The sequence below is a fragment of the Pseudorca crassidens genome, chromosome 4 (genome assembly GCF_039906515.1).
Source record: "Pseudorca crassidens isolate mPseCra1 chromosome 4, mPseCra1.hap1, whole genome shotgun sequence".
Lineage (NCBI taxonomy): Eukaryota > Metazoa > Chordata > Mammalia > Artiodactyla > Delphinidae > Pseudorca > Pseudorca crassidens.
In genome coordinates this window covers 1,793,493-1,810,518 of record NC_090299.1, presented here as the reverse complement: position 1 = coordinate 1,810,518, position 17,026 = coordinate 1,793,493, and the positions used below count along the sequence as shown (strand labels likewise).

Here is a 17,026-nt window from a genome sequence, read left to right as displayed (position 1 = left end):
TTCAGACCATAGCATTAAAAGTGAAATTTTTATTGCTCAAGTGACACATGCTCATCCGGAAAAGTAACTAAATAGAAGAAACAAATGGCGAGAAAAAGAAAACCTTTCATCACCAATTACCCAAAGGTAGTATTTTGGCACTGACCTGTCAAGCTTTACATATTCACAAAAACATCTGGCAGAGGATGTACAACTACGTACACAAATGGTTATTTTTAAACTAAAAAGAAACTATTATACATGCTGTAACTGATCTACTTTTTATGTAATGCGGTGTGACTATCTTCTCGCATCAATAGATGTGTTTATAGCATTTTTCCATCCCCTCGCAGGTTTCCTCTTCAGAGCCGAAAAGCCTTCTCACTGACTACTAAAAACACCTGCATGAGCTGAGGAAACACGGAGAGACTAAAGCAGAAAAAGAACAGCTCCCGGCCCTGCTCTTCTCGCCGCCCAGCCCCAGACACCACGGCTGACACCTGCTTGTACGGATGGAATGACTGTCCTGGCACACCACACAGTGCGGATGTGCCTCAATGCACTGGGCAGTCGAGCAAGAGGAACCCGCCTGCACAGGCCGTCCACTGTGTGGACTCAACAATTCCCACGCCTGGGGAGTTGGTAGGTCCTATCTAATCAAATGCAAAAATGCAGAGATGAGATACTCAAAACTACGTGTCATTATTTCTTTACGACAACTACAACCTAGAAGTGGAACCACTGTTTTAGACGGTATCTTGATTTTAATTATGCTCGCAACTAACGCTTTACACACAGTGTAACCATACCCTGAATTCAACCTGGTACATTATTCTTGCAAAGGAGCTTGCACATTTTACAATCCTAATTTAAACACGCAATTTACAAACACCCATGGCGAAGCACTAATTTTACGCACTTAAGTGCGCGCTCCGGCACCTGCCCCTCCCCCGAGGAGGCCCTCGGCAGAGGAGAGGCCAAGGCACTTACCCCGCCATGCCCGAAGAACTCACAGTAGCAGCAGTCACAGTACTTGCCCTCCTTCTGGTTGGTGGAGGTGGAGGTGCTGGAGCTGTGCTCGGAGCAGCTGTCCTCATCCGCAGTCTCGTCTCCGTCGTCCTGCTGCGGGTCATAGACGCCGTTCTCGCAGCGATGCCCTTCACAGTCGGGGTCGCTGCAAAACCCCGCAGGGCCCGTCAGCAAGCAGCCTGCCCCTCAAGGGGTGCGAGCATGGCGAGCGGTGGCCGAGGTGGTTCTTTCCGACCAGCCTGCCCTCACCAACGAGGCGCGGGGCCTGCACGACCCAGGGGCCGCGCAGGCAGGACAGGCGCAGGCCGGCGGGCACACCCAGAGGGGCTTCTCAGGTGCACACACACGGCCTCTCCACTGTCCCTCCCACCACCATTTCATCCTGGGGGATGTCAGGGCGGGGGAGTGGCGGCAAATTCAAAGGTAACGAACACTGACTTTTTAAAGAAAGCTGTTGAGTGTCCGTTGCATTGTTCTTCGCTCAGTGTGTAACAAACACGACTTCAAAACACCCACGGGCCCCCTGCCGCTGCCGGCGGTCTGCGCACAGACCCACAGTGGCCCTGTGCTCTGCGGAACCGGCCGAGACCGGAGCCCGCCCCTCCCCGCTGCCGTCCCCCGCTGGTGAGCTGCGAGGCCCTGGGCGCCGGAGTGTCTCCGGCAGTCCTGCAGGGTTAGGTCGCACAGCACCCATTCTGAAGCGCGCCGGCCTCTCCCCCCCCCCCCCACGCAACCCGCCCCGCCCCGGGCTCACCTGCAGACGCTGGGAGGCGCGCTGACGGAGCCGTCTGTGGTGGGGGCCACGGGAGCAGGACAGAAGCTCTTGCGTGAATCCGCAAACCCGGGAGAGGTGGCGGCCGTTTTGGGGAAGGACGGGGCTGCGAGACTGGCAAGGTGAGGCGCGGAAGCTGGAGAGAGGGCGGCGGGAGGGAGGGCAGGAAGCGGCACCAGACCTGTGGGGCTGTTCCTCGGGGCCGCCGGCACCCCGTGCCTGTGATCCTCCTTGTTGATGCCGTGAAAGACGTCACCTGCGTTCAGAGATGCCAGAGTCACTGCCAGTGGCCAAGGTCAGGCAGACGTTCAGGCTTCTCTAAGTTAAAACTTTTTTTTTTTTAAACCAACTTTTGGTCTGAAAATGTTCAAATCTATAGAAAACTTGAAGGAATAGTACAAAGAATACCCATACACCCTTCACCTAGACTCAAGAGTATTTATTATTTTGTTATATTTACTTTGTCTGTCTGTCTGTCTCTCTCACACACACACACACACTTTATTGGTGGCTTAACATGTGGAAGCAAAGCTGCACTCACTCCTAAACATTCCAGCCTGGACTCCTGAGAACATGCACGCTTTGCCGTAAAACCTCGACACCAGCGCCAACTACAGACAATTAACCTCATGGTGACATTCTCATCTCACGTACAACCCCATCCAGACTTCTGGCCTCTCCCACAGTCCTTTGCGGCTTTCCCCCGAACCCAGCATCTTTTAAACTTTCTTTTTTTCCTTCCACAATACTGACATTTTTTGAGTTGAGGCCAGCTGTCCACAATTCTGGATTTACAGTCTCATGTCCGATTTAGCTGAAAATATTCTACGCATGAATCCTGCAAAGGTTACGTTGGATCTTCCCATCTGATTGCACAGGAAGCACCTAACGTGTTTGCTGCCGTCGGTGAGGCTACATCTGATCAGGTGTGCAGGGGGGGCAGTCGGCACCTTATCTTCCCTTTGCCATCTGCCAGTCACCTGTGGGTGCTGCTCCCAGACACCGGCACTACTGCATTCCCCAAACTGAGATCCAACGTCCTGACGCCCATGAGGACGCTTACCGGGCCCCCTGTCACCGGCTGGCTGCAGAGTGGCCTTCTATCTGTACGTCTTGCACACGTCTTGCACACGTAGTCAGCAGCGAGCTTCCACCCAGACAGCTTCCCACCCGACTCCCTCTTTTGAGCGTCCCGAAGGATTCTCGACTTTAGTTGCGTGCTACAATCCGTTCCTTCATTCTTTCTGATGCTCAGACAGTCCTAACTTTGGCTAGTGAGGCCTCTCTGATCCGGCTCCCGTGTCCCTTTGACATTTGCCCCTGGTCTCTGACTGCCCCCCTTGCTTTCAAGCCCCCTCTTCGCTGTGCTCAGGGCAGAGTGTGACAGCGACACCACCTCCACACCAGTGGCCTGCACGGCAGCAGGGGCTGCATCTCAGGCTGGTCAGCAGCCCCATCAGCTGACTCTCCGTGAGGCTTCTACTTTCAGATGCCTAAAAATTACTCCACGTGTTCAGGAAGCAAAGACCTCTCCCCACCACAGAACAAGAAGCGCAGAGAGGAAAGGCAGGACACAGTGTGGCAAAGCCCTGGAGGGTATCAGTGTGACAGTGAAGTTCTCATCAGAGCCCTGGAGGACACGCTCTTTGTGCACGAGCGTTCTTAGGTGTTAATTACACTGACATCCCTGGCCAGGCCGAGTGAAAGGGAATTACAGAGCTGCTGAGGAAGAAGGAGCGAATACGCAGCGCCCACCCCGAGGGCTCCTGCGGGCTGGTGGGCCTTACCGAGGGAGGGCGGTCTCTTGGACGACACTCTGAACTGGCTGTTGCTCGACTGCACCGTGGTGGCCGTGCAGGACACGGAGGAGGTGGCTGACGACGTGGCCATCACAACTTTGTTTGCTTCCATAAAAGCATCTTGGAAATTGTACAAACATTTCTTTTTCGCAGCGTTTTTTTTCTCTTTGCTATCCGGAACTGCAGGCGTTTCATTGCTAGATGGAGGTGGAAGAGCTTCAGGTCTTGTTTCTGAGAGTGTTGGCCCTAATATGTCATTCCCTTCAGAGAAGAATGGGAAAATTAAGGCTTCTAAAAGAAAGAGCATTTAGCTAAAACCTAAAGGACATCTGCTGAATAAACTATTAACACTGGGGCTGCTACTTAAGTTAGGATTCCAATGGGATGACACTAGTCAACTAGTTTTCATCTCAGAAGAAAAATTTATTGAGCACCTACTATGTGCCAATTCCTGTGCTAGGTGCTTTCCAAAAGTTATTTAATGTCTTAAAATACTTTCTGAGCTTAGTACTATCATTCCTATCCTGAAGATGAAGAAACTGAGGCTCAGAGAGGCTAAGCAACTTGCCCAAGGTCACACAGTTAGAAACCCTTTCTAAGCACAGACCAGATGTCAAGTCTAGCTTGCTGTTCTGAGCACATGCAGGGGCGGGGGTGTGGGACCACCAGGGGCTCTGACCACGTGAAGACAGAGATGAGGCAGAGGTACCAACCCCTCTTCAGGCATGCCCTGCCCTGCCACTGAAGAAACAGCTGCACCTCAGCAGTTGAGGCCGCAAGGAGGAAGGTGCTTGTTAGAGGGGACAGGTCCCATGTAGGGTCAGTGCAGAAAGAGAGAAAAGGAACGTAAGTCATAGCATTCAAGCCACACCACCCTGCTGCACCGGGTCGAGGTCTGCTGGTCACCAATGCTCAAGAACCAAAGGCCCAACACTGCACCCTGGAGCCAAGACGCTCAGCAGCCCTGGGGCGGGAAAGACCCAGTGTCCGAGGCCCGTCCGGCTCCTGTGCCGGCAACGGGCCGCCAAGCCCAGAGCCTTGCTCCGCTCCTGGCGGCAGACATGGGTGGCTGGAGCAGCCTGAAGGGGCCAAGGGGCCTCCTGCTAGAGGTGGAGGTGAGGGGAAGCAGCAGCCCGGGCCCCTACTGGGGAACTGCAGCAACAGAGAGGGCAATCCACTCAGCACAGATCATTTTAAACTTTAAGAAAGTTTTAATGAGTTCCTTACCAGAAATTGTATCTGGCAAGAAAGTGCCAGGATTCCAGTTCTTATCATTCATCACTTCTGATCCCCAAAGACTTATAAATTTAGAACTATTCCACTCTGGAGTATTCCCAAAACAGCTCGGATAAATATGGTCTTGAAGAGATGCATTGAATACCTGATGTTTATTTGTGTGATTCTGAACAGGTGCTGGCGGTAAAGCCTACAAAAAAAAATGTTCTAATCATATATCAAAATTAATATTCTATTTACCTAAGTAGTTAAACTACAAACAGACAAGTCATTACTGAAACCCTGTGGGACGCGCCTGCCGTGAGCAGGTGTCCCGGGAGCACGTCTTGCAGAGGCTTACTTGAGTATTTATGAGGCTGTACGTGACGGGGCAAATCTGAACCAGAGGTAGATTTTAAAAGCAACTGATGCTCAAGGAATGTATCAGACAAACTTTAGACAACTCGGTGACTTCTCACATTCCTCCCTAGTCACATTTTATTTTATTTTTTAAAATAAATTTATTTATTTGTTTTTATTTTTGGCTGCCTTGGGTCTTCCTTGCTGCGCGCGGGCTTTCTCTAGTTGCGGCGAGCAGGGGCTACTCTTCGTTGCAGTGCACGGGCTTCTCATCGCAGTGGCTTCTCTTGTTGCAGAGCACGGGCTCTAGGCGTGTGTGCTCAGTAGTTGTGGCTCGTGGGCTCTAGAGTGGGCTCAGTAGTTGTGGCGCACGGGCTTAGTTGCTCCGCAGCATGTGGGATCTTCCCGGGCCAGGGATGGAACCCGTGTCCCCTGCATTGGTAGGCGGATTCCCAACCACTGCACCACCAGGGAAGCCCCCTAGTCTCATTTTAAATGAGGCCCATTTGCATGAGATCTGTTCCTGTGGCTTCTTCTCATCTGACATTTTAAAAATCACCGTGCACCGCAAGAAGAGTAGCCCCTGCTGGCCGCAAAGTCAACTTTGGAATCACTCATAAAAATGGTCAGCTCTTACGCTGTTCCCTCACACTTGGACAAAGTGCAGTGTAAGTGTGAAGAAAAGATGGATTCTACATTGAGCTCTAAACCACCCTCCCCGGGGCGGGGAGGGGAAGACCCTTGTCTGAAGGTGCCAAGGGAGGGCGCTGGGTCCACACATTTATGGGGTGACTGGCCGTCAGCTGCTCCCTGCACGCGTCCTGGGCCATCCCTCCCCTTGGTCCCCCTGCCCCCGCCCCCCATACTCGCAACAGTCTTCCCCACCGCAGCCAGAGTGGGCTCATGGAATGTGAGTAGGAGGGCGTCACTCCCACACTCCGGCTGTGCCACTGGTCTCCCACTGCTCTGACGTAAAACCCAAAGTCCTGAACGTGGCCGGCCGCCCCCGTCCTTCCTGATCACGAAGCCCCTGGACACACGGGTCTTTCCTTGGTCCTCAAACTCCAAGCTGCTTCTTGACCCACAACTTGGCCCACACTGTGTCCACTTTCTAGGAGGTCCTAATCTCAGCTCAGACCTTGCTGACTTGCATTTATCCTACTGGCCACAGCCTAGATGTCGCGTCCTTGGAGAAGTCATCACTGCCTTTGCTCTCACCACCCAGCACCCAGACCACGGGGGGCCTTCCCATCAAACACACTAAAGTCCATCAGTTTTCCCTCTCAGCACTTACCACAGTCATAATTCAAGACTTATCTTTAACCTATTGGTTTAACGTCTGCCTTGCCTCGAGTTACATAAACTGCAAGGGGATGGGGCCGCCTGGATCCTGGCCCTGCCGCCCCCAGCATCTCGCTGATGCAGCACACGGCCTTCCCTCTGCAGGTGTGTGCCCAGGCCCACCCAGACGAGCTACAGGTCTGTGCTGGGAGCGTCCCTGAGGACACAGGAATGAGCAGTGAGTGCTGTGAGCTCAAGTGGGAGGGTTTGGGGATGATTCCCAGGGCGGTGATGGTCTGGCAGAACCCTGAGGGCCTGGCTGGGCAGAGGGTCGAAGGGAAGGGTCAGAGCACGGGGATGGCCAATGTCCAGGGACAAGTGTGCCACCACCTGACGGGCTGCAGGGGCCACAGCAGAGACAACCCCGTGTGACTTCCGTCCTGAAGGGGCTGGGAAGCCACAGAGGTTTCTACGCAGCAGGGTGAGACGGTCTGGTCAGCTGATTAGAAACATGGATCTGTGGCAACCTGGTGAAGGAGCCAGAGGGGCAAGGATGACGCAGAGAGCAGTTAGTAAGGGGCCGGGGAGGGCTGGAGCGCTGGCGGGGCAGGTGGGGAGGAAGGGGAGGGTTTGGGAGCTCCAGGCCGGCCACGTCTGAGCTGAGACTGTGCTCAGGTCAGAGCTGCTGCCTCTGGCTCCACCCCTGGGAGGCGTGGCCAGTGACGGAGCTGGACCTCCGGGCTGCCCAGTCTGAGGGGTTCAGGGCCAGCCCGCCCTTTACTAGCTGTGTGACCTCAGGCAAATTACTCAATCTTTTTGTGCTTTAGTTTTCTCATCTGTAATTTGGAAATACCTACCTCCAGGGGACGCGGTAAGAATTAAACCAGACAGTGCATGTCAAGGGTTTAGCATATGGCCGGGCCCAAAGGAGGCATTTCCCAAGTGCTAAGGTGGGTCTCCCTAGACACGAGCCAGGCCCCCACCCCACCCCCGCCCCCGCTTCCCTCCCTCAGCTCGGGCCGCTGAGCAGCTTAGCGCACCTGCTGAACGGGCTCAGAGAGACGAAGGTGGAGGGTGAGGCTGGAGCGGATTCAGGATTTGAAAGTGGGAAGAAACAGGGCTAGACTGGACGCCCAGGACCAAAGCAGAAGCCTGGACCAGTTGTTCTGGCGGAGCAGCCCCAGGGGCAAAGGGCGAGGACAAGAAACCTGTATTTCAACAGATGTCAGTTTCCACAAAGAAGTGACAAACTAAGAGCTGCTTTGCTGAGAAGGGACGGATGAAAACTAACGATCAAATGGAAGAAGGTTTCTTAGTCTTGAAGACCTTCTGCTAAGGGCAGACATACCTGACAGGTGGGAAGCAGCCGCTTGCTCACCACGTCAGCTCTGAGAAGCAGCTCGGAACAGCAGAAGCACGTTGAGGGCTCGGAAGCTACTCAAGAACTTCGGAGACCCTCTGGGCACGGCCAAGCGTTGCTGGCTCCTTCCTCCCGGAGAAAGCCTGGCTGACCGCCGGGAGCCGCCGCCTGCGTCTTTCCAGAGAGCCTTTGCTCACCCTTCAGCACTCTGGACACCCGAGCATGACCTCTCTGCAAACCCACCCCACAGGCTCGGGGAGTTCTCCTTCAGTGTTACTTTCCTACTCCGCACCTACAATTCCTATTAAGGTACGTCATAGTATTTGGAGTTTTCAAATTTGACTGGCTGTGTTTTGTCTTCTCTCTAGACCGCGAGGTCTCTGAAAACAAGCGCGAGGACTAACCAGTTTTAGTTTGCTAGCATGTAGCACAGGGCCTGGCACATACCGATGTTCAATAAATGGGCAGAAGTTGGCCTGGCGGAATAGGGGTGTAGCCATGGGGCTGTTATGCTGGAGACGTAAGTCAGCGATTCTATGCATCCGACTCACACACTTCTTCAGAGGCCTGTCTACTCAAACAGGAGGCCCAGCTGTAGAGAGCAAAGGGAGCAGGGGTCTGTAGCAAGCAAGCTGTATTTGTACGAATGCTTCTGCACAAGACGCCTACTAACTTCCATAGCTACGCGTTTCCTTCAGGGAAAGAACAGGCACCTGTCACCCAGACCATTCTGGGGCCACGCCTCCATAAAAAACACTAATGACTTAAGCACCAAATCAGCCTCTCAACATGTGGCTAACGCTATTAAGTTGGAACACTGCTTTCAATCTTTACACAAATCCACATGGCTTCAATTAACAGAAGTTCTCAATTGTTCTCCTCTTTGAGACAAAACTGACTCGCGGGAAAGCAAAATTTTGCTTTCAGTGGAAGCTCCGACACACACACTAACTGATGCCCTCACCACGCATGCCTCTGCGTTTATGCAGGAACCTAAGACCCAGCCCGTCTCACACCCAGATGTCATCCCAGATGCCATGAGCACGGAGCCGAGAGAGCACAAGGCTGAGCCACTGAGCACGGCGGGAGAGGCCGCTGACGCCCAGCGTGCAAACAAAAGGGTCCACTTATATCCCAGCAAACAAGAGAGTGACGACCCCTCTACTCTGCACTTCTTCTCAGAGGCTCTTCAGTACTCCTGCCAGAGGAGAAGAGGCAAGAGCCCCACCTCTGTTTCGCTGTTTCTTAGCGTCAGAAGAACTGAACTCTGCCTCTGAAATAAAACGCAGATCACAGGTCACAACATGACCCCCAGATGGCAATCTATTTATGTCCCTATTTTCCACACAGCATTTTTCTCCGTCGAATTCCAATTGATCTTACACTTGTACCACGTTTAACTTTATGAGAGACTTCTGCAGTGGTTGCACACAAGTAACCCGGTGAGGAGGTGACAGGTTCACAGGCCCACAGCCACGTGGGAGTCACGTCACCAGGCTCCACTCAATGCACTGAACTCACTGACCATTTCCAAATAACCCTTATGCTCCCGTGGAGACTTCAAGACATGTGTCCACCTTCAGCTCCAGGCCCTCCCTAATGGGGCAACTGCTTCACAACACATTCTCCAGATGGAAAAGACACAGGACTTAAAGCTGGAAGCCTCGAGCACCGCTCCCGGGCCACGCGCAGCAGGGGAGCCTGCTCTGCTGGGGAGCAGGAGGTGTGGCCCATGCGCTCGTCTCCAAGGCCGCAAGTTCTCCCTCCCAGGCGGGCGTGGTCCAGTGAGGGGGGACGCTTCGCTTGACGTCCCAGATAACTGGCACCAAGCACTTTTGTAACAAAGGGCTGAGCTACGGAGAAAGCAAGGGAAACGGTCCACAAAGAACTGACAAGAACATGGCAAGAAAAACAGGACCCAGTGGAGGTGCGGGAAGGGATGGCTGCCCTGGGGACGTGTGCGCCATCGTCACCGTGAGGAGGGGATGGGTCTGTGGTCCCACGGGAGGAAGGAGAGCTGGAGACAAGGGGAGCTGGAGGGTCCCAGAGGGTCAGCTCCCTGCTGGCACCTTTGCACCAGCAAATGCGAACCCTCTCTTGAGGAAGCGTCCCCTATTCAGCACCTGCTCAACAAAACATGATCTCATGATAAAAACAGATTTAGGTCCTCAAGGTTTCATTCAAACACAGAATAACTGTGTGTAAAATGCTTAAAGAGAGGAAAGATGAAAGAAAAAGTGATCAAGGAACAAGAGAATATAAAAAGTTTCTAACACATTTGAAAAATAAATAAATTAAAGCTTAGAAATAAGAATTACAGGTGGGATTAAAAACTCAAACTTAAGGGGCACGTTAGACCCAATTATAGAGAACCACTTAACTGGAAGACTGATCCAAAAGAAGTTCCCAGAACAGACTGAGAGACGATTTCAGGTACAGAGAGACCATCAGGTGTGACGTGCAGGATGAGAAGGTCTAACCAGAGGTGCAGGGAGAGACAGCAGAGCGGTTAAGAGGGAATACAAACAAGATAAAATGGCTGAGAATCATCAGACGGGGGATTTAAAGTTACTCACACGCTGAGGGCTCTGACGGGAAAGGTACACAACATGCACGAACAAATGGGTAATGTGGGCAGAGAGATTCTAAGAAAGAATCAAAAAGAAATGCCAGAAATAAAAAACACTGTAAGAGAAACTAAGAATTGGTAGACTGGACACAGCCAAGAAAAGAATCAATGAGCTTCAAGATAGGTCAGGAGAAACTTTTCAAACTGAAATGCAAAGAGAAACAAGAATTTAAACAAACAAACAGAACCCCCAAAAAAACCACCACCACCAATGACCAAAAAAGTAGAACAAAATGTCCAAGAGCTGCGGCGCAATTTCAGCAGCCATTTCAGTGTGGTGCCTGGAGTCTGGAAGGAGGCGGAACAGGCAGGAGGGACATCCGAAGGACGAACAGCCAAGCACGTCCCAAACTCACAACAGGCACCAAACCACAGACCCAGGAAGCGCGGAGGACACCAAACAGAACAGATGCCTGCAAAACCCACACCAGGGCATATCACATTCAAGCTGCAGAAAACCAAAGACAACGAGAAAAGCTTGAAAGCAGCCTAAGGGGGTGGGGTTGGGCGGGGGGAGAAACCCCTGTACCTACAGAACGAGGAACACAATCACAGAGGACATCTCATTTAAAACCATGCAAGCAAGAAGCGTGGAGTTAACTGTGTTTTAAGTGTTCAAAGAAGAAAAAAACCCACCAACCTAAAATTCTGTATCCAGCGAAATTATCCTTCAAAAGTGAAGGAGAAATAATGACTTCCTCAGACAAACAAAAACTGAGGGAACTCATCTCCAGCAGACCTGCCCTGCGAGAAATGTTAAAAGATTCTCTTCAGGCAGAAGGAAAATAATATAGCTCAGAAATTTGGATCTACATAAAGAAAGGGAGAGCAATGGAGAAGGAATAAATACAAGTAAAATAAAATCTCTTATTTTTCTTATTATTAATTGATCTAAAAAATAACTTTGTTTGAAGTAATAATAACAGTGTACTAGGTGGTTAATATATGGATAAATGAAAATAATGACAGCAATGTCACAAGGGATGGGAGGGAGGAATTGGGAATCATCTGTTAACAAGTACCTATGCTACACAGAAAGCACAATGGTGGTCTCTGAACAGGGACTTAGATGAGTTAAAACGTATGTTCTAATACAACTGCTAAAGTTGAAAGAAAGGCATAATTAATATCTAAGAGAAGAGATAAAATGGAATCAGAAAATGCTCAATTACAAGTGGAGAAGGCAGGGCTTCCCTGGTGGCGCAGTGGTTGAGAGTCCGCCTGCCAATGCAGGGGACACGGGTTCGTGCCCCGGTCCAGGAAGATCCCACATGCCGCGGAGCGGCTGGGCCCGTGAGCCACGGCCGCTGAGCCTGCGCGTCCGGAGCCCGTGCTCCGCAACGGGAGAGGCCACCAACAGTGAGAGGCCCGCGTACCGCCAGAAAAAAAAAAAAAAAAAGTGGAGAAGGCAGAAAAAGAAGCCTCTGATAACAAATAGAAAACAGTTACAAACATGGTTGTTATTAATCCAAACACGTAAAAGAATCACTTTAAAAGTGAATGGTCTAAATACACCAATGAAAATACAGAGATTATCAGAGTATATTAAACAACAAGAACCTTCCCCCCTCCCAAAAACCCCAAGATCCAAGGATACCTGTCTACGAGAAACCTACTGTAAGTGGTGGGTGGGGAGAGATACACCATGGAACACTAATCGAAAGATGGTGGAATGGCCATCATCAAACACTCTAGAAACAATAAATGCTGGAGAGGGTGTGGAGAGAAGGGAACCCTCTTGCACTGCTGGTGGGAATGTGAATTGGTTCAGCCACTATGGAGAACAGTATGGAGGTTCCTTAAAAAACTACAAATAGAACTACCATATGACCCAGCAATCCCACTACTGGGCATATACCCTGAGAAAACCAAAATTCAAAAAGAGTCATGTACCAAAATGTTCATTGCAGCTCTATTTACAATAGCCCGGTGATGGAAACAACCTAAGTGCCCATCATCGGATGAATGGATAAAGAAGATGTGGCACATATATACAATGGAATATTACTCAGCCATAAAAAGAAACGAAGTTGAGCTATTTGTAATGAGGTGGATAGACCTAGAGTCTGTCATACAGAGTGAAGTCAGTCAGAAAGAAAAAGACAAATACCGTATGCTAACACATACATATGGAATTTAAGAAAAAAATGTCATGAAGAACGTAAGACAGGAATAAAGACACAGACCTACTGGAGAACGGACTTGAGGATATGGGGAGGGGGAAGGGTGAGCTGTGACAGGGCGAGAGAGAGTCATGGACATATACACACTAACAAACGTAAGGTAGATAGCTAGTGGGAAGCAGTCGCATAGCACAGGGAGATCAGCTTGGTGCTTTGTGACTGCCTGGAGGGGTGGGATAGGGAGGGTGGGAGGGAGGGAGACGCAAGAGGGAAGAGATATGGGAACATATGTATAACTGATTCACTTTGTTATAAAGCAGAAACTAACACACCATTGTAAAGCAATTATACCCCAATAAAGATGTTAAAAAACAAAAAAAGAAAGCTGGTGGAGCTACACTAACTGCAGACGGAGCCGACTGCAGAGCGAGGAAAGTTATCTGGGATAAAGAGGGCCATTACTTAATAATAAGGGGTCAGCTCTGCATGAACACGTAACAATCCTAAACATGTGAGCACCTAACAGAAGAGCATCAAACTACACGAGGCAAAGCCCGACAGAGCTGCCAGGAGAAACAGGTGGATCCACTATTACAGCTGCAGACCTCAACCTTCCCCCATCAGAAATGGGGAGATCCAGCAGGGAGGGATCAGTAAGGACACACCCGAGCTCAACAGCACCATCAATCAACTGCTACTTCATCCAAAACCAGCAGATTACACGTTCCTCTGAAGGAACATGGAGCATTCACCAAGGAGACCACATTCTGGGCCACAAAGCGCACTAACAAATTTGGAAGAACAGAAGTACAGTGTCTGCTCTCAGACCAGAATGTAATTAAAGTAGAAATCAGCAACAGAAAGATAGCTAGAGAATTCCCAAATATTTGGAAATTAAATTCCCTATCACTTACAATTTTAATTTTTTCTCTAGTATTTCATCACTATATTTACCTCCTGCAACTACTTTTAACTTTCAAATAACACATGTGAACACACAAATGAAATGTATCATTGGTATGAAGACATCTGAAAACAGAAATAGTCTTCAAGTTTTTCTAATTTCAGGAAAATAAAATTTTAACACTGCTCATTCCAAGCATTTTAGGTCTTAAATATATTTGCCCACGATGGCAAAAGTATGAATTAAAAGAATTACAACTACAGTGACATAAAGTCTTCAAGGCGACAGCTGTCATTTCACCAGACCAGAAATTTCTAAAGGCCCTGACAACACAGAAACACCAGCAGGTCAGAAGAGCCTCAATGGGGACGGTGCCCGCCACACTCAGCAACACCTCCCTCCTCCCAACTGTGTGTGGACCATCGCGCTGAGCCGTGCTGGCCTCTCTGAGAAACCTGCTCTGACGGAGCTGAGGGTGAGTCTGTGTCCTCCTAATACAGCACATTTCTTCTCTACCATCTCCTACGGGGCTGGGAACACACGATGCATTTAGGTGTAGACGCAGCCACAGTACTCAGGTTAGTCAAACTAACTCCAATAACACAAACCAACTTTGCAAAACCTGGTTTAGTGACAACGTAAGATTGTTTAGAAAAGCAAACATTTTTTTTTGTTTTGTTTTTTTGCGGTACGTGGGCCTCTCACTGTTGTGGCCTCTCCCGTTGCGGAGCTCAGGCTCCGGACACGCAGGCTCAGCGGCCATGGCTCACGGGCCCAGCCGCTCTGCGCCATGTGGGATCCTCCCGGACTGGGGCACGAACCCGCGTCCCCTGCATCGGCAGGCGGACTCTCAACCACTGCGCCACCAGGGAAGCCCAAAGCAAACATTTTTATACCAGGTACAAATGAAGTATTCTGTCAAATGCATCTCAGTTTTCCAAATAAAAATGGCATCCAACTAGTGTATTTTAAATGTATTTGAATAATCTTGACATTAATACTAAACTGGCTGAAATACAGCTTAACAGCTTGTCCTCCATATTTGCCTTTCCAGCCACGAATCTTTCACATCTATCTACTGGATTACAGTTTAACGTACCAAATAAATAGATCTCGATACAGATGATGCTCCCCCGAAATGTTCTCCTTCCCCTTTACCTTCTATAGACTACTTACAACGTCCTGAGAAAAGGCCAAAATTCGGGGCGGGGCGGAAATCAGTTTTAACTAGAGGTCCCAATAGCCTTTGGGGATAATCAATTTCACTACTTTACTTGAAGATTTTTAAGAACTAATTCTTGAACAGCTTCCACCAGCAAGAAAGTATGAGAGACCATTCTATACTCTTTTCTCTGGGTGGTTCCCTAGGGACTAGAAACTGGAGCTCTATTCAGGTAAGAACGGGGAGCCAACAGCTTCCCGAACTCATACGTTCACCCAGAGGGCAAGGGCTGTGGATCAGGGAGACCATGAAAATAGCCTGGCCTTGAATACATACCTGAATAATGCTACTTAAAATCACCCCATTAACAAAGGTATCATTAAGTGTTCAAATTGAGCAATTCAATCTAATAAAATTTAAGCATAAATGTGAGTGGTCACCAAGCACCTATCATAAGAGAACATGACAAGCTGATTACACTCTGTTATAAACCAGTGGTTATAATCTCTCGCCTGTGCCCCTCCCCAGCTATGGCAACGTGTGGCCTTCTTGAGAAAGCCCCTTTCAGGCCACGTCCTCCCTTTCTCTCCCAGTGGAGAATCACTGCTTTAAGTAACGTTATCAGTAAAGCTTGGGGAAAATTCTACTTTTGACTGACTAGAACTAATAACACGAGGCAGAGTAAGTGACCAAAAAATAAAAATTCGTGATAAGAGTCAATAAAGGTAAGTTCAAAATAGCTAGAGAGGCACAAAGAACGAAACTAACCTGCAAATCTCACTGCAAAGTCTAAGATACTGAACATAAACCTGAGGCTCTCGGGAAGAAATGCACGCAAATCACACTGTCCCAGCCCCTCACTACTCTCCTGGCCAGGCCTCCCGGTCTGCCCCCAGCCCCTCCCACTCATCACCTGCCCGGCACACGGGCTCGCACCGCATGGCACCCAGGGTCCCGCCTTCAAGCTTGTTCCTTTCTACATAAAAGTCCTCAGTCTCGTGCTTAGAGGACACTCATTTTAGACCCTGTAGAGCCCAGCCAGTGTTAGAGGACTCATGTCACATTCAAATTATTTTACCCACCACACTGAGAAAAAGAGCCGGGCCTCCAAAAGCTGCGGGTGGAGAACTGACCTGCTCTCTGGGTGAGGAGAAGCCCTGTGTGGAAGATCCCCGAGCACAACCCGTCACCCCGGCACCATCTGAAAAACTCTTCACGTACTAGTTAATTCTGGAGGAATAAACCATGACTTTCATGATTGTTTTTACAAGTGTAAAGGTTGAAAATTCTGAGTTTAAGGTATTACGGTAAAAGGAAACATTTACAGACCCTCCAATCAAGTGCGGATGCTGTCCTACACAAGCTGCCAACTTATGGGTTTCCGTTTGTTTCAACATGTACCCCTCAAGGTCTGCGTGACGGGTGAGCTTTCCAGCCCTTTCTGCCCTGACTTACCTTACTGTGTGTGAAGGGGGGCGCTGTGTACAAGGTGGGGTGGATGAGAGGGCGAGGCAGGTGTGGGACGGCGTGCAAGGGCACATGTCCATGGATGTGGGGGTAAAGATGCAGAGCGGGGTGTGTGGGCTTCTCGGGGCTCAGGAACTGGTGGCCAGGAGGAAGGGCTCCAGCGGTCACTGCCGACGGCGTCAATCCAGACGCCTCTTGTTTACAGACGTGACATTCACAAGTGTTTGGAGCTTGCTCTGCCTAAAGGGAAAGAAAAAAGAAGTATTTAGTAAATGAGTATTTAGGGAAACAAAGAATTGTACGGACTGAATTAGAGCCAGTCACACGGCAGATACAAAGGCAGCAGGGCCCGTCCTGACACCCCAGGTTGACGGGTCCCTCCTTGTGAGGTAAACGAGGGCCCCCAGGACTGGGACTGAAGAGACCTGAAAAGAGAAGGGGGTGCGCACCTCCCCCCAGCTGGGTGTCTGCTGAGGCAGCAGCCACATCCATCTGCATCCCGCGCCTGTCTGAGCAGGGGCAAGGGGACTGGCAAGACGGCAGAGCGGAGAGAGGGAGCTGGGACCAAGGACAACAAGACCACCAGTGAGTGCCATGCTCCGCCGGGCTCACACTGCTTAACGGACGGTTACACAGAGATTCTTCAAAATGCACCAGAGATGGGACTTCCGGCTAAGGTGGAATGAAGCAGTCGGTGACTCTTCTCCCTCAAAACAAGTGTAAAACTGAACACAATTGTCAAAGGCAATCGTTTTGAGGCTCTGGAAATCAACCAAAGGAAAATAACAAATTGAGAAGCGTTTATTCATGCAAATCTGCTAGAACTTTCAGGTGAGAACAGAAGGGGTCTAGCCTTCTTGCCCAGGGCTCTTCCTGTTCCCAACTCCCCACACTCCTTAAAAAATTAAACTTTAAAACAAACAAACAAAAAAACGTAACTCAAGAA

The 17,026-nt window shown here is 50.0% G+C and overlaps 1 protein-coding gene across 6 annotated transcripts in view; it reads right to left on the bottom strand.

The window, feature by feature from the left end:
* Nucleotides 1-17,026, bottom strand: part of FAM193A (family with sequence similarity 193 member A) — a 173,445-nt gene that overhangs the window by 23,878 nt on the left and 132,541 nt on the right. For all 6 annotated transcript variants that reach the window (XM_067734896.1, XM_067734897.1, XM_067734892.1 and 3 more), the window contains 5 exons: nt 16,069-16,320; nt 4,807-5,005; nt 3,568-3,840; nt 1,763-2,036; nt 970-1,153 (listed from right to left, as the gene is read on the bottom strand). In XM_067734896.1, coding sequence (XP_067590997.1) covers nt 970-1,153; nt 1,763-2,036; nt 3,568-3,840; nt 4,807-5,005; nt 16,069-16,320 — 1,182 coding nt within the window. The remainder of the gene's footprint in view (nt 1-969; nt 1,154-1,762; nt 2,037-3,567; nt 3,841-4,806; nt 5,006-16,068; nt 16,321-17,026) is intronic.